General features: G+C 57.0%; 1 protein-coding gene across 2 annotated transcripts; it reads right to left on the bottom strand.

Moving 5' to 3' along the window:
* Positions 1-379: 379 nt before the first annotated feature.
* Positions 380-21,060, bottom strand: ATP1A3 (ATPase Na+/K+ transporting subunit alpha 3). Of its 2 annotated transcripts, none has more exons than XM_079118046.1 (23): positions 20,898-21,060; positions 16,407-16,532; positions 16,267-16,326; positions 15,924-16,127; positions 14,863-14,976; positions 14,613-14,747; positions 14,060-14,177; positions 13,671-13,939; positions 11,758-11,956; positions 11,571-11,680; positions 11,351-11,485; positions 9,437-9,629; positions 9,026-9,201; positions 8,807-8,943; positions 7,766-7,916; positions 7,125-7,293; positions 3,332-3,486; positions 3,133-3,256; positions 2,459-2,604; positions 1,853-1,983; positions 1,296-1,397; positions 913-1,004; positions 380-731 (listed from the first exon to the last, which is right to left on the bottom strand). In XM_079118046.1, exons 1-23 carry the CDS (start codon positions 20,901-20,903, stop codon positions 703-705), a joined length of 3,081 nt encoding a protein of 1,026 aa, XP_078974172.1. In that variant the 5' UTR covers positions 20,904-21,060; the 3' UTR covers positions 380-702. The 2 variants fall into 2 exon arrangements, with proteins under 2 accessions (XP_078974172.1, XP_078974173.1); XM_079118047.1 differs by having other exon boundaries at positions 16,407-16,493.
* Positions 21,061-21,415: the final 355 nt, after the last annotated feature.

Below are 21,415 nucleotides of genomic sequence, written 5' to 3'. Positions count from 1 at the left end.
TAAGCAAGTTGCTTTCCCTCTCTGTGCCTCCTACCTTGTGAATATTAAATAAGCTAAGACCCTCATAGTGCTTAGAAGGGGTGAAAGTGAATCACCCGCACCCTTATCACAAAGCCATGGTCTCCTCGGGTCCTATTCCAACATGAGCCCCCGCCCTTGCCATCCCAAGTCTGAGTCCCCTCCATCTCCCTGTTCTCATCCCCTAATCCCATCACCTGGTCAGTGCCAGCCGCTCTCCCTCTAACTTCTGCGGACGATTCCGGGACCCTGAGATCCCATGACTCCCAAGCTGGTGTCAGGCTCAAGTGGGCTCAAGTGAACCACCCGCAGTGAGTCCCGCCCGGGGTCCCGGCCAGAAAGCAAGCGTGACACTCGCCCGTTCTCTCTCCCCACTGATATATTTGATAATTGTCCAGAACCAGAGATGGCATCAGCCGTCGGGGGGTGGCTGAGGGGGAGTAAAAAAGAGCCCAGGGAGGGGCGAGGAGGCAGCGGGAGGGCTGAGGAGGGGGAGGCACAGAAAAGAGGGAGGGGGAGGCGGGGCGTGGGGGAGAGAAGCCAGCCAGGGGGGGCGGGAGGTGACGCGGGGGCCGGGGGCCACAGGGAGAGAGGGCCCCTCCCCCAGAATACAAAATGGGGGGTCCGGAGGGAGCGTCCTGGGCTTGGGGACAGGGAGGGGACAGTGACGCGGCAGGGCTGAGGTCAGTAGTAGGTTTCCTTCTCCACCCAACCTGGAGAGAGAGAGAGCGAGAGAGCGAGATGGAGACAGCATCCCCGACACGAGGAAAGGCGACAAAGACGACGGAAGGGACAGACGCACAGCCCCTGGGAGAGGCGGAGGATGGGAGGGAGGGGGGAGGCAGGGCGCGCCCCCTGGCGGCCCTCCCCGCGCCGCGCCGCGCCGCGCCTCACCCCCCGGGTTCCTGCGCAGGATGAGCTTGCGGATTTCGTCGTAGACGAAGATGAGGAAACTGTAGGGGAAGGCACAGAACCACCAGCTGGGCCTGCAGAGGAGGGAGGGAGCGAGGGCGTGAGTCCAGCGATGTCCCATGGCCCCCCGGGCCCCCGGCCTGGGCGGCCTGGGGCTGCAGAGTCCCCTCCCCTCACCGCTGGGAGGAGGCCCAAGGGGGAAGGTTGGTGGCATCAGAACAGAGGCCGCAATGGGGGACACAGTGGGGGTGTCCAGAGATCCGTGGCTGAGGTCTGGGGCTGGTGGCTCGGCCTGTGAGCATGTCCCTCAAGGAAGGGCTCCTGGAGGGTGTGGAGGTGGGGGTCCTGGGGCCCAGGGCACTCACTTGAGGGGGTACATGCGAAGGGCCACGTCCATGCCAGGGCAGTAGGACAGGAAGGCAGCCAGGGCTGTCTCCTCAAACAAGCCGAAGATCAAGATCTTGTTCCTGGAGACACAGGTGAGGCAGGGTTGGGCCGGAGGAACCTCCGCACCCCCACGCCCCCAGCCCAGAGACAGAGACAAGGGTGCAGGCCCCAGAGACGCACCAAAGGGGAGATGGAGAGAGGCAGCCCAGAGACAATGACGTGTGCATAGACGGGGGCAGAGACCCAGAGAAGAGCTGTACCCCAGAGGGAGAGAGACTCCAGAGACAGAGACGAAGAGAAGTGGAGAGAAAGTGACCCAGAAAGAGAGAGAGAGGGATGGATGCACAGAGGCAGTGGTACAAAAAAGTAAAGCAGATCTGGGGACCTGGGCCACCTCACCCACAGACGGAGAGAGAGAATCCAAGACACATGTGACCCTTGAGAGAAAGGCAGCTCAGAGGCAAGGGGAGGGACAGAGACAGACACAGGGACAGGACAGACGGCTGTGTGGCCTTCTGGTAGCACTGGCCCTCACTTCATGCCCTGCTGGAACACCGAGTTCCTCCGGGTCTTGCAGATGATCAGATCTGCCCACTGGACCACCACGATGCTCACGAAGAAGGCCGTGTGGCAGGTGAACTCCACCACCTTCCTCTGCTCGTATGTCTGTGGAGCAATGAAGAGGGCGCAGGTGTTGTCATGTGACCATGGCCCAGGCCACTGTCCCACAGCCTGGATGTCCTTCATCTGCCTCGCTCCCTACATGGGGTCCCCAGGGTCTCAGGTGCACCTTTCTTCTCGGGGCTCATAGCCCTGGGGCAAGAGGCAGATGTTTGAGGAAAGAGAAAGGATCAGGGCTCTTGTGGTCTCCCAGAGACCAGGGAGAGGAGACAGATAGACCAGTCTTGGAAGGGACAGAAAGGTACAGGGAAGAAGGGCTGGCAGGGCCTAGAAGGCTGGTAGTTAGGACAAGATGCCCAGGGTATGCTGGGCCAAGAGCTTGGGGTCCTGTGTGCTGGGCGAGGGTCTGAGTGCTGCCCCTGGGGTGGAGGGGTCCTTATAGGACGTGGCCCCTGCGTGGCTGGGACAGCTCAGCTGAGGCCCCTCTGTGGCTTGGAGGATGCCCACCCGCTCTGCTCACCCATTGCTGCCCATAACTGTCCTCCAGGTCATTGACGGTGCGGTCATCCCAGTTGAGCCGGATGCCCACCAGGTTGCCGGGTAGGAAGCCATTTTCTGCCAGGATCACAAAGTAGGAAAAGAAGCCACCAAGAGCCTGGATCATCCCTAGGAGAGGAGAGAAGGGCACCCGGGAGAGCTCAGAGCTCAGGTGCCAGTGAACCGAGACCCCTCCAGGCCTTCATGGTGGTCTGCGGGCCGCCTCAGTCCTCTTGCTCAAGCCACATCTCTGGAGATCCTGGCGGTGAGGCCCTGAGATGATCATCCAGGTCAGGGGCCTCAGGGTGGGGTCTCTTCCGGGTAGATGACCTGGAAGCTCTTGCCATGTGACCCTGGCCACCTGAACACTGCAAAACCCTGGAGGACCCTGGCGCTCGAACGTCAGGCCCTCTACGCAGGCACGAGCTGCCCAGGTCTCTGACCACTGCTGCGAAGCCTCCGCTTTGCTAGGACACCCTCAGGAGCTACTGTCCTGCACCTCTAAGACTGCGCAGCAGGGAGGAGAAGACAGAGACAGTGGGGCTCCAGCCCTGCTCCCAAAGAGCCCCCAGACTGGGCCTACCCTCTTCCACCCTGCCAGGCAAGCACAAGGCTTCCGAGTGCTCCTGCCCGTCAGCAGGCGGCCCCAGCCCTCACCAATCTGCCCGTAGGCCATGCTGATGAGCCGCTCATTGACCAGCTTGTCTGTCCGAGGGTTCCTGGGCTGTCTCTTCATGATGTCACTCTCGGCAGCCTCATAGGCCAAGGAGATGGCGGGGACCTGGGTGGGAGAGGCTGGGTGAGTAGGGATGGGAGGACTCTGCCCTCCTGGGCCTAGGGGTGGCGCCTGACTCACCATGTCTGTGCCCAGGTCGATGCAAAGGATGGTGATTGTGCCCAGGGGCAGCGGGATGTTGGCCATGATGAAGAGCAGGAAGGGCGTGATCTCGGGGATGTTGCTGGTGAGGGTGTAGGCGATGGACTTCTTTAGGTTGTCGAAGATCAGGCGGCCTGTGGGGGCAGGGGTCGGCTCAGAGCCTGGAAGCCACTGCCAGGGAGCCTCGTACCCTGGCCCTCCCAGCCCAGTGCTTGGATCCCTTCCACGCCCCTGCCCCACCTTCCCACATCGCACACAGACCTCTGACCATGTTGCCGCTGCTCAACCATCTTGAAATACACCCATTGTGGATGCCTGTCTGGCTGTTTCTGTCTAAGCTAAACATCTCCCTTCTCCATTGACCCAGTAACCCCACTTCCAGGCCTCTACCCAAGAGAAATGAACACTTCTGCCCACAAGAAACCACGTTCAATAATGTTCACCATCGCGTGATTCATAATGGCCCCAAACCAGAGCCAACCCAACACCATGGCGGGTGAGTGGTGAAGGAATCAGAATACCCATACCACGGAACAGAGGGCAGCAAGGGAAAGAAAGGAAGACCAGTGCAGCAACCCCACGGCTGAACCCCGGGTGCTGCTGAGTGAGAAAAGCCAGACCCCAGAGCTTCCAGACTGTGTGATCCCATGTAGCTAAGGTTTGACACTAATCCGTGGAGCTGACAGTCAGGGTGGTGCTATTTCTAGAAGAGCGACGCAGACCGGGAGGAGACACACTTGAATCGGGGGTGGGTGTGTGTCTCTCTTGACTGGAGCCTGGTGGTCACACAGGTGTGTATCTCTGCAAAAATCTCTCATCACCTTTCTCACAGTATGTGTGTTAAAACGGGATCAGGCCCAGCACAGTGGCACATGCCTGTAACCCCAGCTCCTCGGGAAGCTGAGGCAGGGGAATGTCAAGTTCAAGACTGGTCTGGGAAACTTCATGAGACTCTGTCCCAAAATAAAAAATAAACTGGGCACCATGGTGCCCCACTGTAATCCCAGTGTCTTGGGAGGCTAAGGCAGGAGGATTGCAAGTATGAGGCCAGCCTCAGCCACTTGGAGAGGTCCTATCTCAAAATGAAAAAATAAAAAGGGCTGGGGGTGGCTCAGTGGTTAAACACCCCTGGGTTCAATCCCTGGTACCAACAAATAAAAAAATATAAAAAAATAAAACCACACTAAGTTATCACCTAAGATTGGCTATTATCAGAACTAAAAGGGGAGAAGGTGGAGACAAGGAAACCCGTGCACACTGCTGGTGGGAATGTAAATTAGAACAGCCACTTCAGAAAACAGTATGGAGGTTCCTCAAAAACCTAGAAATGGGACTACCATAGGATCCAGCACTCCTACTCCTGAGTACACACCCAAAGGAAAGGAAAACAGGCTTTGGAAGCGATGTCTGCACTTCCATGTTTCCTGCAGGACTCTTTCCAGCAGTCAAGACTTGGAATGAACACAGGTGTCCATCCGTGGATGAATAAATAAAGTGTGGTACAAAACACAGCAGAATACTATTCAGCCATAAAAAGGATGAAATCCTGTCATTTGCAACAACATGGATGAGATTGGAGATCACAGTGAGTGAAATAAGCCAGGCACAGAAAGACTAGTGCCACTGATTCTACGTACAGAATCTCAAAATATTGATCTCAGGGCTGGGAGTGTAGCTCAGAGGTTAAGCCGTCACTCAGCATATTCACCACACATGCTTCTGTGCGCGTGCGCACACACACACACACACACACACACACACACACACACACACAGGTGATCGGGTGATCTCATGGGGAGGATGGGGAGACGTTGATCAATGGGGGCTAACTTACTCTTAAAGGGTCAGGGACTAGGGATGTACCTCACTGTTAGAGTGCCTGCTGAGCACACGCAAGGTCCTGTGTTCCATCCCTGGCGCCAAAAAAATTTTTAAAAAAGAAAGAAAGAAATAGGAGCAGGAAGCTGTGGTGGGCTTTTGCACAGCTGGGTAACTCCAGATACAAGTTATGTATTGCATAGCTCAAAAAGCTAGAAGAGTCAGGCACAGTGGCACATGCCTGTAATCCCAGTGACTCAGGAGGCCCAGGCAGGAGGATTTCAAGTTTGAGCCCAGCCTCAGCAATTTAGCAAGGCCCTAAGCATGTTAGTGGGACCCTGTCTCAAAATTTAAAAAAATAAAAAGGGCTGGGGATGTAGCTCAGTGGTAAAGCATCCCTGGGTTCCATCCCCAGTATAAAATAAAAGCTAGGACAAAAGGACGTTGACTAGTTTTGCCATGAAGAAATAATGTTTGAGGAGACGGGTGTGCTTAACCTGATTGAAACATTGCGTCATGTATGCTTGTACTGAAACATCACATGGTACCCCACTAACAGGTATAATTTTTAAGTAACAGTTTTAAAAAAGTATTGGCCCCACTGGCTTCAGAGGGCTAGATCCTGATCACCTTTGCATAACAAAGAGCCCTGGGTGCCCCCAGCTGACAGCCCTTCTCTCTCCTGGCAATGGCTGCTCTTCGCCAACTGCCCCTTCCTCATGGGTGAAATGATGACTTCGTTGCTTCCCCACAAGTCAGCAGGTGGGGAAGAGACTCAAGGAGCTGGCTGCTGGTCACTTGGAGCTGGGCAGCGGCGGCAGGGGATTCACAATGCCATTCACTCTGCTTATCGCTGAAACGTCCCCTAATGGCCTCTTCAGAGAGGCCTTCCTGTCCACCTGTCTAGGTAGGCCTCCCGTCCTTAGCGCTCAGAGTGCCCTGTGTTCTGCGCACCTGTCGCATTCTCTATTGTTGGCTGCTTTGGGTGAGGGGTCTCCCCACACCTGGGAGAGCAGGGACCATGTCTGCACTGCTCACAGCTGCACGCCTGGCATCTGCAGGGTGCACAAGGTAGGAGCTAGGGAGCGTCTGGGCGGAACCAGAACAGGACCTGTGAGCATGCGCGCTGCATGTACATACAAGAGGGGCGGCAGAAGGTTAGTGGGCTGGGGACATAGGAGACGGGTCAGGGCACTTAACTTGTCACTTGGGCTCAGCTTTACTGTGAGTTTTTTTTTTTTTTTTTTTTTTTGTGGTAGCCATATTTCAGATGGGGGAAGAGAGAAATAGAAAGAAAAATCACCAAAGCAGGAGCAACACTTATTTCTGGATGGTGAGGTTATGGGGGATTCTAATCTTTTCTGTAGTTCTGCATTTTCTGTAATTATGAATTACTATGATCATCAGAATAAAATGAAATGTCAACCAGCCCCTTTGGTGGCTGTGTCTGTCACTGGAGGAGCCCGGGCGCCCCTCCAACACAGGCCTGGCCGCACACCCAGGCTTACCCACCATGCTGGGGCACAGCTCCCGCTGCCTGTGACTCCTGTCCCTGCATGGGAAACTCCCAGCACCACCCACAGATTCTATTCTGTCGTCCTGCCCAATTGGGAAACTACCTGAACCCCCAGCCCAGGCAGGGGCAGTGGCTGCCACAGCCTCAGGTCCCTGTGCTTCCCGGTGGCTGCACTGGGGAGGACTTTTACATGCTTCCAAGTTGGCCTCGCCCACCAGACAGTACCTGCGCCCGGCCACACAGGCACCTGGGAATGCATCAGCTCAGTCCTGACCCCAGGGAGCCCTCAAGCCAGAGAGTGGGAAGACTGAAAAGGGCAAACTCAGGTGCACCTGGGCCTGTGGCACTCTGTGGTCCCTGCAGCTCTGGACTGTTCTCCTCACCCCTCCCTGGCCCCCTCAGTGACCCAAGTCTCCAGAGCCACTGCCAGCTACTCACCCTCCTCCACACCAGTGACAATGGAGGCGAAGTTGTCATCCAGCAGGATCATGTCGGCTGCCTGCTTAGAGACATCAGAACCAGCAATGCCCATGGCCACCCCAATGTCAGCCTTCTTCAGAGCAGGGGAGTCGTTCACACCATCGCCAGTCACAGCCACAATTGCTCCCTGGAGGGAAAGAGGGTAAGGATGAGACCCAGGGTCCAGGCCCAGCCTCCTCCCTCAGACCCAGGGTCCAGGCCCAGCCTCCTCCCTCAGACCCCGGGGTCCAGGCCCAGCCTCCTCCCTCAGACCCAGGGGTCCAGGCCCAGCCCTCCTCCCTCAGACCCAGGGGCCAGGCCCAGCCTCCTCCCTCAGACCCAGGGGTCCAGGCCCAGCCATCCTCCCTCAGACCCAGGGGTCCAGGCCCAGCCTCTTCCCTCAGACCCAGGGGCCAGGCCCAGCCTCCTCCCTCAGACCCAGGGATCCAGGCCCAGCCCTCCTCCCTCAGACCCAGGGTCCAGGCCCAGCCTCCTCCCTCAGACCCAGGGTCCAGGCCCAGCCCTCCTCCCTCAGACCCAGGGTCCAGGCCCAGCCTCCTCCCTCAGACCCAGGGGTCCAGGCCCAGCCTCCTCCCTCAGACCCAGGGCTCAGAGCTCACCTGTCTCTGACAGCCCTCCACGATGATGAGCTTCTGCTGCGGGGAGGTGCGAGCAAAGACGATCTCAGTGTGATTCTGCAGGATCTCATCGATCTGCTCAGAGGTGAAGTCCTTGAGGTCGGTGCCGTGGATCACACAGGCCTTGGCGTCCCTGAGAAGAACAGGAAGAGCAAGCGTTCAAGGACAAGACAGACTGATAGACGAGAGACAGACGGGCAGGACCACAGACAGGAGAGCCAGAGGTCCAGGGTTGAGAAAGGAGGAGGTCACTGGGGGACCAGAGACAAAGAGACACAGGCGAGTGGGGCAGGAGGAAGATGTCAGGAAGGACTGAGGGCCAGTGATGTGGAGGAATATGGATGCTAGACAGGCAGTAAGGGCGGCAGCTACAGGTGGGCATGAGGATGGTTGGAAAAAAACAGAAAAGGGAGAGAGACACAGAGACTGAACAGAGAAGAGAGAGAGGCAGAAATATGGGGCTTCATTAAATCCTCTGAGGTAGCAATTGTTAGGCAGTCTTTTATTTTATTTTATTTTTTAGCACTTTAAAATATATGTGTATTTTAGATGTGAATGGACCTTTATTTTATGTATGTATATGTGCTGAGAATTGAACTCAGTGCCTCACACATGCTAAGCCACACTGAGCCACTACTCCAGCCCCTATTTTATTTTGTTTTGGTGCTGGGGATGGAACCCAGGGTCTAGGCAAGTGCTGCACCACTGAGCTGCACCCCCAGCCCTAGTCGACCATTTTAAAGAGGAGGAAAGTGAGGGTCAGGGAAGCTAAGTGAACTGCCCATGGTCACACAGTGGTAAGCGGCCAAGCTGGGAGATGACCCACGCCGTGCTAGCCCCTGTGGCTGTGGCACTAGGCAGCCACCTTCACAAGAAAACAGAGGATGGGTCCCAGGTGGCGAGCAGACTGAGGAATCCCAAAAAGGAAGGGGGTGAGCAGCCCAGAGGAAGGCCGGGCCAGAGGGAAGCCTGTAGAGACTCCCAATGGCTCTCCAGCATCCTGAGCTTGGCACGGTGGCTCACCGTGGGTTGACCTGGCTGACGGGGATGTTAAGTCGGGCGGCGATGTCCTCTACGGTCTCGTTGCCCTCAGAGATGATGCCCACACCCTTGGCAATGGCCTTGGCGGTGATGGGGTGGTCGCCTGTGACCATGATGACCTGCAGGCATTGTGCTTTAGGGATGGTCTGGCCTCTCCCCACGACCCGGGTCCCTCTCTTCCCCAGCTCCCTCCGGCCACACCTTGATGCCTGCGCTCCTGCACTTGCCCACGGCGTCAGGGACGGCTGCCCGGGGAGGGTCGATCATGGACATGAGGCCCACGAAGCAGAGGTTGTCTGTGGTGAAGTTCACGTCGTCACAGTCGAAGGCGAAGCCCTTGGGGAACTGCTCCTCGGGCAGGTAGTAATGGCAGAAACCTGGAGGCAGGGTGGGATGGGGGCGTGAGCTGCCCGGATGCCCCACCGTTGGTCTCCCTAGCCAGCCAGTCCCCTCTCCCCGCCCAGGCCTGCCTTCACCCAGCCGCAGTGCATGCTGGGAGTCCCTGTTCTGAGCCAGGCCCGGCTCTGGGCAGCGTCACACTCCTCCCCACCCAAGGAGCCCAGAGAGCAGGCCCAGCCCCTGACCCGCGGCGTGCCCCACCCGCGGGCGCACCGAGCACACGCTCGCCCAGGCCGCCCAGCTCCAGGTAGGCGTTCTGGAAGGCTTCCTTCATCTCCTCGTCCAGCGGCTGCTCCTTGCCCTGCAGCAGGATGGTGGAACAGCGGTCCAGGATGCGTTCCGGGGCGCCCTTCATCACCAGCAGGTATCGGTTGTCATTGGGGTCCTCGGTCTCATGGATGGATAGCTGAGAAGCACAGAGGCAGGTGTGACTGAGCCATACCCAGAGGGGAGAGCACTGTCCCCGCCCCCCAGAGCCACGGGTGCAGGACAGATGTCCAGCTCTGTTCCTTGGAGTCTTACCGCAATCTCTGCTCTTCCCCACCCCCCTTCTCTCCATCTCTGTCTCTGTCTCCCAGAGGACCCCAGCTTGGGCTACATGCCCCTCTCTCTGCCTCACTCCACTCCTTCTCTTCCCTCACCTGATCTAGCTCTAAATCTGACCAGTGTGCCTCTGAAAGGCAGCCAGAATCTGAACTGTTCTCATCCCTGCTGCTGCCCCCATCCGCAGCCCGGTTGCCATCATCCCACACAGGGGTCCCCAGATTACCCTCCCCACGGCAGCCAGTCCTGAGGTGCAGCTCAGTGGCAGAGTGCTTGCCTAACATGCATGAGGCCCTGGGTTCCATACCCAGCACCAAGAAAAATTTGGTAGTTTTCCAAAAAGTTGAACAGAGTTATGATATAACCTGGGCATCCTCAGAAAGAAATGCAAATACGTGTCGGCACAAAAAGAATGTCGGCAGTAGCACTACTCTTAAGAGCCGAAGGGTGGAAACCCAAAGGACCGTGAGTGGATGCGGGGGTAAACACGGCGTGGTCTATACATTGGACAGAAGCTTGGTCAGTCAAAAAGAGGAAGGAAGCTCTGATACACAGCGTGGATGGATCTCGAAGGTCTGAGGCTCCGTGAAAGAAGCCAGACAATAAAAGGCCATGTGTCGTATGACTCCATTTTCATGAAATGTCCAGAATAGGCAGATCCATAGAGACAGAAAGTAGGTTAGTGGTTGCTTAGGGCTAGGAGAGTGGAGGAAGAGGGGGTGGTGATAGCTAAGGGGTGTGGGGTTTCTTTCTGAGGTGATAAAAATGCTCTAAAACTGACTATGTAGGTGGTGCATATATCTGTGAATAAATACACTAACACTGTTGAGTTACACACTTTAAATAGATGATCATGGCATGTGAAGTATATCTCCGTGAAGCTATTTAAAAGGACGTGAGTCAAGTCTTATCTCTCCTCTGCTCAGAGCCCTCTTTCTGGCTCATGTCCTTCTCAGAGTTACAGCAAATCCTCACCATGGCCCAAGAGACCCCATGGGCTCTGGCCTCACCTCCCACCACTCTGGCTTCCTGGATGTTGTTCAGACAAGCCACGCTCCTGCCTCAGGGCCTTTGCACACACCATCTGCTACTTAAACACCCTTCCCCCAGATACCTGCAGGGCTCCCTCCCTCAGCACAGTAATTCCTCATGACTTTGTCTTCTAGCACTAGAGTGTCAGTTCCAGAGAGGAGGAACATCACTGTTTTGCACTCTACCACATGCACCCCCAGGACCTAAAACAGGGTCAGTGTGGTGGCTGCTCAAAAAAAATTTGAGGAATGTGTGAAAGTTGCTGCTATGCCCGAGACCCCTGGCTGGGGTCCACCCTCTGCTAAGCAGAGTTCTTTGCTCCTCTGCGTCTCGTTTCAACAGAGATCTCACGCTACCTCTTACTCTCAGCTGCAGTCTGCTCCTCTCCCCACGGTCAGTTGCTATTATTCCCATGTTACAGATGGGGAAATTGAGGCTCTGCAAGTAATATCTTGCCCAAAGCAGGACAGTAGGGCAGAGGTGACTGCTGTCCAGGTGTCAGAGAGAAACCGAGGCCCAGGCTGGCTGCCCTGGGCAGCCCCAAGTTTGTACCTGGTATTTGTTGGTGGAGTTGAAGGGGATCTCGGCCACTTTCTTGTTGCGTTCACGCATCAGCTTCACGGAGCCAGAGGACAGCTCGATGCACTTGAGCAGGGCAGACTCAGAGGCATCCCCGGCCACGTCCCTCTGTAGGAGAGAGTGGGGTTAGAGCAGGAGCCTGGGGCATGGTGGCAGGCACGGCGGGGGGCAGGGAGGGGGTGGCTGCACCCACCTTGAGCACAGGGATATTGTCCTGTCCGCCTTTGAAGACAGCGCGGTTGCAGAGTCCAGCGATGTGGGACAGGGCCACCCATGTGTGTGAGCTCTTGTCGAAGGAGGTCCCTGGAGGTGGGAGGCGCGTGTGAGCGAGGGGCTCCTGAGGCCAGGCGCCCACCACCCCTGCCCTGGGCCCCACCCACCTGACTGATCCTCAGTGGTGTCAGCCTCATGGATCTGATTGTCAAACCACATGTGGGCCACTGTCATGCGGTTCTGGGTGAGGGTCCCCGTCTTGTCTGAGCAGATGGTGGATGTAGAGCCCAGCGTCTCCACAGCCTCCAGGTTCTTCACCAGACAGTTCTTCCGAGCCATGCGCTTGGCAGTCAGGGTCAGACACACCTGGATGATGTGCAAGGGCAGGTGAGTTGCAGGTACAAATGTTCACAGCCCACCTGCCAAGCCCAAGGTGGCCTGAAAAGATTAGGTACCATCCAGCAATGCTGCCCCCAGGTACAGACTCACAGAAACAGGCCCTCTGTGCCCCTAGAGACACATACTAGAATGTTCACAGCAGTAAGATTTATAATAGGCCCGAACTGGAAACAACCAGAGTCCACTCAGAGGAAGGATATGTTGGGGAATCAGAGATGGAATAGTATGCATCGGTATAAAAGAATAAATTATTACTGCTTCCAACTAAATGGCTTAAGCTCAAATGTTTAACAAGAAGAGAAAGATAAGAGCCCGTATGGAATTATCCTTTTGATATGAAATTTGGAAAAAAAGTAAACTTAGTTTATGCTATTAGAAGTCAGATTTAGGGGCTAAAGCTGTAACTCAGAGGCAGGGTGCTGTCTAGCATGTGTGAGGGCCTGGGTTCAATTTCCAGCACTATAAACCCTCCAAATCCCTAAAATAGAGGCCATACTTAGGGATTACTCTTTGTTGGGGGCTGTGGGCCCCAAGGTCAGGAGGGGACTCCTGGGGGACTCAACCTGGGAGTAGCTGACCTGGTGAGCTCCATTTGCATCATCAAATTGCTTGCTCACAGTACACGCAGTCCTCTGTGCATGTATTACGTGCCAGCTAAATGCCTTTTGACGTGTGGGTTTTGTTGTTGCTGCTGTTGTTGTTTTGTTTGTTTTTTGGTACTGGAGATTGGATCCAGGGGTGCTTAACCACCAAGTGATATCCCCAGTCCTTTTTTATATTTTATTTAGATACAGGGTCCTGCTGAGTTGCTTAGGGCTTTGCTAAATTGCTGAGGCTGGCCTTGAACTTGCAATCCTCCTGCCTCAGCCTCCTGAGTGGCTGGGATTTCAGGTGTGCTGCACCATGCCTGACTGTGTGGTAGTTCTGAGTATGCTAATGTGGCAAAACTAGCACCACACATTAAATAGAACAGAAGACTCAAGGAGCGGAATAGTAGTCCTAGGGTGGCCCCATTCACCTTGAAAACAACATTAAGGGATTGGGGGTGCAGCTCAGTGGCAGAGCACTTGCCTAGCATGCATGAGGCCCTGGATTTCATCCCAGCAACCCAAAGAAAAGAGAAAGAAAAAAGAAAACCACATTGAATGAATGTACCCACCAAATACTTCTGGGGTGGGCTGATAACTGGTTGTGGGGGGGAGCGCATTAGTTTTTCACACATCTCTTTGTTAGATTTCCCCCCCGCTTTGGTACTGGGAATTTAACTCAGGGTGTCTACCACTGAGCTACATCCCCAACCCTTTTTTTCTGAGACAGGGCCTCACTAAGGTGCTGAGGCTAGCCTCAAACTTGCAATCCTCCTGTTTCAGCCTCCCAAGTTGCTGGGCTTCCAGGCATGAGCCACCACACCCAGCTGAGACCATTTATTTTTGAACCTGACCTATTCTTCAGACTTTTTGCATGAGCGTGTGCATCTTAACTTTGTGAGTCAAAGAAAGTGATAGCATCGTAGAGCTCTGTGCCCTGCAGTGGTTCTTAAGATGTTTGCTGGTGTTCTGTTTGTTTGTGTGGATCAGGAGGTCCCTCCTCATTCAGGGACAGAGGCCCAAGCTGTCCTTATCAAGAACTCGGCAGTCCAGGCCCAGCCCCTCCTCCCTCAGACCCAGGAGCCCAGTCTTACAGTGACGGTGGCCAGCAGACCCTCTGGGACATTGGCCACGATGATGCCGATGAGGAAGATGACAGCCTCAAGCCAGGTGTACCCGAGAATGAGGGACAGGATGAAGAAGGAGACGCCCAGGAAGACGGCCACACCAGTGATGAGCTGGATGAAGTGCTCGATCTCAATGGCAATGGGCGTCTTGCCCACCTCCAGGCCTGAGGCCAGGGTGGCGATGCGGCCCATGACAGTGCGGTCACCAGTGGCCACCACCACGCCCCGAGCTGTGCCTGTGGGGTGGGTAGGTTTGGGCAGGTGGGGTGAGGCTCAGGAAGGCTGTCAGGGACCTGATCCCCGAGGCACATCCCTTTGCTTGCCCCACCTGGGTGTCCCGAGCACGCCTGGCTCACCTTCCACGCAGTTGGTGGAAAAGAAGGTGATGTTCCGAGTCTCCAAGGGGTTGTCGTGTGTGCAGTCGGGAGAGCGGGTCTGGGGCTCAGATTCGCCGGTCAGGGAAGAGTTGTCCACCTGCAGGCAGGGGCAGTAGAGATAAGGCTCTGTCCAAGGCCTGGGGTCAGAGGGCATGTGTCTGGGGGGATTAGGGTGAAGTCTGTGTCCCTGGAGGTGCCCAGGTGGGCCAGGGGCATCTGGGAGGCCAGAGAATGGGAACATGAAGGTGTGAAGGGGACCCGGCTACTTGCCAAGGCCCAAGGTACTTGAGGGTCTCTTAGGCCTGGGGCTGGGATCTTGATGCCCTGATCCTGAAGGAGGAGGGCTGGGCCTGGACCCCTGGGTCTGAGGGAGGAGGCTGGGCCTGGACCCCTGGGTGTGAGGGAGGAAGACTGGACCTGGATCTTTGGGTCTGAGGGTGGAGGGCTGGGCCAGGACCCCCCTGGGTCTTAGGGAGGAGGCCTGGACTCTGGACCCCTGGGTGAGGAGGGCAGAGCTGGGGCCCAGGCCCACCTTGCAGCCATGGGCTGAGATGATTCGCAGGTCGGCTGGGACTCGGTCTCCGCCCTTGATCTCTACCAAGTCCCCGACCACCACCTCCTCAGCGTTCACCTGCATCTTCTCACCTTCCCGGATCACTAGTGCTTGCTATAGGGTGGAACAGAGAAGAGTCACCTCCCGGACTCCCTCAGCTTGGAGGTCACTGCCTGACTCTCTGCCCACCTGCCCACACCCTTCTGGCCCCTTCCTGGGCATTCCTTACCTGGGGAACCATGTTCTTGAAGGACTCCATGATCTTGGAGCTCTTGGCCTCCTGGTAGTAGGAGAAGCAGCCAGTGATGATCACTACAGCCGCCAGCACGATGCCCAGGTACAGCTGCAGCGAGAGGCAGGGGCATGGGTCATGGCCGCCAGAGCCACTCCCCACCAGCGCCCACCCCCGTTTGTGGGGTTTCTGGGAAGGGAGCTTGTGTCAACAGGTTTGTATCTGTTCATTTGAGAATCTGTGTGTCTGAGTCTGTCTGTCTGTCTGAGTTCCTCTTCCTGTATCTGGCTGTGTTTCAGTCTCTGGGACTGTATCTCTCTCTCTCTCTCTCTCTCTCTCGTGTGTATGTGTGTGTGTGTGTGTGTGTGTCTTCTTGCCTATATTTAAGAATCTGGGTGTATGCTACTGTCTGTCCATGTGTCTGTCTGTCTGTCTGCACTGGCCTTACATTTGTGGGATGCTGAGTCTCTGTGGATCTCTATCTTTCTGTCTCTCTCTTTTTCAGTCTGTCTCTGTTGGTCTGCTTCTGTCTCACAGTCTGCATCTGTGTGTCCGTCTGTGCTCACGTGTCTGAACTATGTAGTAGTGTTTGAATCTGTGTCCCAATGTGCCCGACCGTGTTCATTCTGCATGCATATGTAGGCACATGTGCGAGGACCTCTGTGTGTGGCTTTGTCTACAGGCATGGCAACTGTGGAGATCATGTCCCACGGGTGTCCCCGGTTGGGCAGATGGGCTCTTACCTATCGGCAAGTACCTGAGTATACTCACTAACCTTCTGGGTATCTATCTGGCTGTGACCACCTGGTGGTGTCCATCCCCAAGGTTGCTGTGGTGACACAGCCTGGGGACAGAACCTCAGCTCACACCTCCTGCTGTGTGACCTTGGACAAGTTATTTGGCCTTTCTGAGCCTCTGTTTTCCTTGTACCTGATCTAGTTCTCTCATTGGTGATTTTAGGCTTTGAAAAGTCTAAAGAGACAGGAGGCCTGAGGGGTGTGTAAGTTATGTCCCTAAATGTGTGAAGTCCTGCCGAGGGCAGGGAGGAGAGCACTCACATTGTCGCCAGAGGGGTCGTCTTCAGTGCCTGCCTGGATGCCATAGGCCAGGAAACAGAGGATGGCCCCAATCCACAGCAGAATGGAGAAGCCCCCGAAGAGCTGGCGGCAGAACTTGACCCACTCTGGGGTGGTAGGCGGTGGCGTGAGTGCGTTGGGCCCATCCCGGGCCAGGATCTCTTGGGCTTTGCTGTGCGTCAGACCCTAGGGGACACAGGACTCACTGAGAACCCTCCCTGAGCAGCCCTGGCATCCCGACGCCTCCCTGGTACCCAGGTGCCCAGGCCTCCAGGCCCGGGCCCTCCTCCCGGGTCCAGGCCCCGGTGCTGGCCGGCGGCCTCACCTGCACACAGTCCGTGTTGTACTTCCGGCAGACCTCTTCCACGGACATCTTGTGCTCCGTCTGAGGGTCGAGAGGGGAGGTGTGAGACGGGGCCTGCGGGCTGCGGGCGAGGGGAGCGCAGGGGGTGAGGCGGGGCTTACCATGGCCACCTCCTTCTTGAGGTCGTCCAGGTCCCGGCGCTCCTTGCCCTTGCTCTTCTTGGGCGAGCCCTTGTCATCTTTTTTGTCCTGCGAGGTGGCGACACGATAGCTGTCAGAGCCACCAGACTGCGGGCGAGAAGGGGTTCCAGAGGGACACCGGCCCTGCGAGCCCTGCCTCCCCCACTGGCCTGTGTCTCTACCTCTGGGCATGGGGCTGTCTCTGGGGATCTCCATCTGTCGCCCGAGGTCTCCCTGTCTCTACCTGGTGTCTCTGGGCATCTCTCAGAATCCCTGCGTCTGGTCATCCGATCGCCCTCACGGTCTCTGCTCCAAGCGTCTCTGGGACTTGTCTCTGAGGGTCTCTGGTTTCTCTCTTTCTCTGTCTCCATGGGTCCTTCTGTCTGTCTCCTCATCTCTGCGTGTCTCTGCCTGTCTCTCCCTCTCTTTGGGTCCATCCAACCTTCCTGTGCTCTCTTTCCAGGTCTGTCTCTGGCTTTATGCCTAACGTTCTGTCCCTCTGCCTGTCTCTTGATCGTCTCAGCAGATCTATTTCTGCATCTCTGGCTTATTGCTGTCTTAGTCTCTGTCTCTTTCTCTCTCCTATCTCATATCATTATCCCTCCAAAGCTGTTTTCTCTCCCTTGGTCTTTCTCCCATCACTTTAGTTGTCTCGCTCTCTGTCCTTGGATCTCTCTGTGATTCCGTTTCTGTCTGTTTCTCTCTTGCATGATGTCTGTCTCCGTCTCCTGGTGACCCTTCCAGGGTCTGCTATTTCTGTCTGTCTGGTTCTCTTTAAGGGGCTGCCTGTTGGTGCCTCAGTTTGTCTCTAAGGACCAGTGTTTCTGGTCTCTCTGTGCCTTTCTCCATCTCACTCTGTCACTGTGTCTCTATCTTCTCTCAAGCTGTCTCCTTCATGATGCTCCCTGTGTCCCCACCTGGTTCCCTCCTCGTTTCACCCTGTCTCCCCCCCCCCCCATCTCTCTCTGTGTGAGTGTGTGTTTGTGTGTGTGTGTGCCTGTTTGTCTCTTTCATCACCTGGGAGATTCCCCCCTGCCTTTCTCTCTCTCTCTCTCTCTCTCTCTCTCTCTCTCTCTCTCTCTCTCTCTCTCTCTCTCTCTCTCTCTCCTCTTTTTTCTCTCTGGGTCCACCTTCCTGTTCTAGGTCTCCCATATATCACTTCCTCTGTCTTCTTGGGCTGGCTTTATTTTCTGGACCTTTTTTTTGTTCTATGGACATCTCATGCAGAAGACCCAGTAAATCTTGGGAGATCCCACAGGCCTGGCATGGAGGGAGAGGAAAGGGCAGTCCAGGTGTTGGTCACAGCTGAGACAGGGGCTAGGGTTGGCGGGGGACAGCTTGCTGTGCACAAGCAGGCAGTCCTGAGGGCCTTGACAGACAAGATGAGGACCTTAGCTTCTCTCCTGGAGGCAGGTGGGAGCCAGAGATAATCTTGAACAGGAGTGGGCACAGTGAGGCTCTGGAGGACTGAGTAGGGGCTGAGTGGGATTTGGGGTACAGAGGAACAAGAGGCAGAAGCTGGATATGGTATAAGGGGAAGGGAATGAACTTCCAGTTTGGGGGCCTGGGAAGATGGGAATGGCAGTGTCCCATGCAGGCAGGAGGGGTGGGCTGAGGCCGGTTGCCTGCAGAGGGCTGCTGACAGATCCTACGGGCCCACAGCCAAGCTGGGATCCAAGGCTCAGCGCAGCTCAGCGCTAATCTCCTCGTGACCTTGTAGAGGCCTGAACTGCCTGCTGTCTGCCCCTAGACCTGTAGGCTGAGTCCAGGGGTGCAGGGAGGGCTGTAGTCTGGGGGTAGCCCCAAGGAGGGGTACAAGGGTGGGACAGAGGCTTGGCCCCTGGCCAGCCCTGCAGCAGCACTGCGTCTGAGAGGCACAGAGGCTTGGAGGATAAGGAGGTGGCAGATCCTCCATCCTGAGCTCTGTGCCAGGGAGTGGGGTCTCAGCTTCCCCCATGCGACAGACACATGGATGGAGGGATGTGGAGATAACAAATCATGAGGTCAAGCTGGAGAAGTGAGCAGGAAGGTGGGAGCAGGAGTAGATGGGAGTCTGGTAGAAGTGGGGCAGGAAATCTGCCGCCCATCCCTGAAGACTTAGGGAAGTTTAGGGAGCTGATGCTTGGGTCCCTGTGAGACCCTGGGGCTGGGCCTGATGCCTGGGTCTGAGGGAGGAGGGCTGGGCTGGACCCCTGGGTCTGAGGGAGGAGGGCTGGGCCTGGACCCCCGGGTCTGAGGGAGGAGGTTGGGCCTGGACCCCCGGGGTCTAAGGGAGGAGGCTGGGCCTGGACCCCCACGTCTGAGGGAGGAGGCTGGGCCTGGACCCCAGGTCTGAGGGAGGAGGTTGGGCCTGGACCCCCACATCTGAGGGAGGAGAGCTGGGCCTGGACCCCTAGGTCTGAGGGAGAAGGACTGGGCCTGGACCCCCGGGTCTGAGGGAAGAGGCTGGGCCTGGACTCTGGGTCTGAGGGAGGAGGCTGGGCCTGGACCCCTTGGTCTGAGGGAGGAAGGGCTGGGTGCCCGGATTCTTAAGTCTGAAGGAGGAGAGTTTGGAGAGCCAGATTCCTGGGTCTGGGGAAGGGGGATGGGTTCTGGACTCCTGTGTCAAGGAGGAAAGCTGGGACTCCCAGGCCCCTTATAGGTGAATCTGGGCTCCCCTTTGCCTTTGCCATGGCCAGACTGCCTTGGGGTCAACTTCCATCTGTTGCAATGGGGGAACTGAGGCTTTCCCAGTCAAAGCAGGAGGCCCAGATGGGCGCACTGTGGGGAGGGAGCACCTTTGAGTGTGGGGACACTCCTGTCTCCCTGTAGATGGCATCTGCTGATCCTTGCCATTTTCCATGTGGTCTCCCTCTGGCACAGCTTACTGGGCCTCTGCTCTCCAGTCCCCCACCTCAGGTGCCTGTGGCCCACATCTCTGAGTGCCTCTCCCTGACGCCCCTCTGCCCTCTCCTCTTCCTATTATTCCAGCTGACTTTGCTGTCTCTGGATGGGAAACGTCTGTCCTCGTGTGTCTCCCCCTCAGCCTCAGATTCTCCTTTTATCTGTCTTTCTCCCTGTCCTACTTTACCTTTCCAAGTCTCTCTGCCTATGTCTCCATGTCTCTTTGTCTCTATATCTATCTCTCTCTTTTGGAGTCTCATCTTCTCTGTGTCTCTCTTTCCATGAGTCTGTCTCTCCCTCTCATGTTTAAATCCTTTGCTTCCCCTCCTGTCTCCATTTTTTCCCTGAGGTCCCCCCTCCCCTACCTTCTCTAAGGCATCTTGGTGTCAGTCCTCTCCCCCAATCTTCCCATGCTCCCCTCCTCCAGTCCACTTACCTGAAAGTCATCACTAATTCCCACCTCCCTGCTTCTCTCCCTGTGTCCTCCCAACCACCCAATTCTTCTCCCCACCCCCCCCCCACCACCCCAACCCACAGATCTGCAGCCCCATCCCCCACCTCCATCCCTAGGCCCATCAGCCTCCATCCGCCATCTTTCTCCCCATCTCTCCTGCTTCCTCTTATCAACCTTTCCCATCCCGACCCTCTCTTTATCCCACCTACCTTAACCCACCCACCTCCTTCCCTGACTCCCCACGCCAGACCCCCCACCCAGACACACAGGGAGGAATCCAGGGCTGCTGCAGGGGTCAGGTGTTCAGCCAGGGAAGGAGGCGGCATCTGCTGGAGAGACTCACAGACAGAGAAGGACACACGGACACAGAGGCAAGGACATGGCAGGTGCGCACACTCCCCAGCACACATTTGCACTTTCACACCCTCAGCCAGGGGCTGGGACTCAGCTATGGTCCTTTTGCTCCTCCCCCTCTTCCCAGTCCCTCATGCCTGCTCCCCCAGATTAGGGGCTGCACGCCACACTCTGCAGCCCTGGGCGGGTGCACTGCGGAGTGCCCCCAACCAGGCCTGGAAGGAGAAAGAGAGGTCATCTGGTGTCCATCTCCCAGCCTGGACCTATCTCCACCCAACCAGGGGATCAGGGGCTTCTATACACCCAGACTGTACTAACACAGCTCTCGCACACACCCAGACACCACTGGGGCCACAGATGACCCGCAGACGGTGCGTACAGGGCCTGACAAAGTCAGGAGCTCACACACGCACTCATGCCACACACAATCCTGCAACTGCATATATGCAACCACACAAGGTCAGGCGGAGATGCTAACGGCCAGCCCACGACCCCACGGATCCCCTCACACAAAGCCATGCCAACATGCGCCACAGACCCCCTCTGATCTGGCGTCCCCCCACCCCAGCCACAGCCGCACAACCACATAGACCCGCAGGGTCAGCGGGGTCACAGGTCCCCTAAGACCTGGTCCCCGAGCGCAGGGGTCTCAGAGCCCCCGGTCCTCGCACACACCCAATGTCACTGGACTCACAATGTCACACACACACACACACACACACACACACACACACACACACACACAGGCGCGCGCGCTGCGCCCTGCGGGCCCCAGCACCTACCCCCATCTTGGCGGCTCCGTGGGGAGAGGCGCGGGTGGGCGGGCGGCGGCCTCAGGGCGGGCTCAGGCGCGGGCTCGGGCTGGGGGCCTCTGCAGCGCCCGAGCCTCGGTCGGAGCGTGCAGCCGTCGGTCCGTGGGTCCCACTGCACAGAGGCTGCGGCGGCTGCCGCCTCCGCCTCCTCATATGCCCGAGCCCGCGGGGGGAGGCGGCCCCAGCCAATCCCGGGCGCCACTGCGCTGATGGACAGCCCGCGGCCCCGCCCCCGGTACTGCAGCTGTCCTCCCCCACCCCCCACCCCGTCTCCGCAAAGTGGCGGCGCCACCAAGAAAGGGGGAGCGCTGTGTGGGGGCGGGGAAGGGATCCGGGAGACCCCCTCAGTGTAGGGTGGGGCCTCCTAGAAGACGAAGCGCTACAGAAATCCCCTTATTGTAGGGATGTGCCACCAGGGAGAGGGAGCCGCTGAAAGGGTGGGTGCAGGGTAGGGGGGAAAGCCCAAGTGAACCACCGCAATAAGGCAG

This window comes from Sciurus vulgaris (genome assembly GCF_902686455.1).
Source record: "Sciurus vulgaris genome assembly, chromosome: 17".
Lineage (NCBI taxonomy): Eukaryota > Metazoa > Chordata > Mammalia > Rodentia > Sciuridae > Sciurus > Sciurus vulgaris.
The sequence above is the reverse complement of the archived record's forward strand: the minus strand, read 5'-3'. Positions and strand labels throughout refer to the sequence as shown.

What these genes read in the sequence shown, in the direction of transcription:
- ATP1A3 (XM_079118046.1), bottom strand. An exon ending in ACTCCACCAACAAATACCAG is followed by an intron (nt 9,630 to 11,350) that starts GTACAAACTTGG and finishes TGTGCTTCTCAG; the next exon opens with CTATCCATCCATGAGACCGA. An exon ending in GCAGGAGCGCAGGCATCAAG is followed by an intron (nt 8,944 to 9,025) that starts GTGTGGCCGGAG and finishes CAATGCCTGCAG; the next exon opens with GTCATCATGGTCACAGGCGA.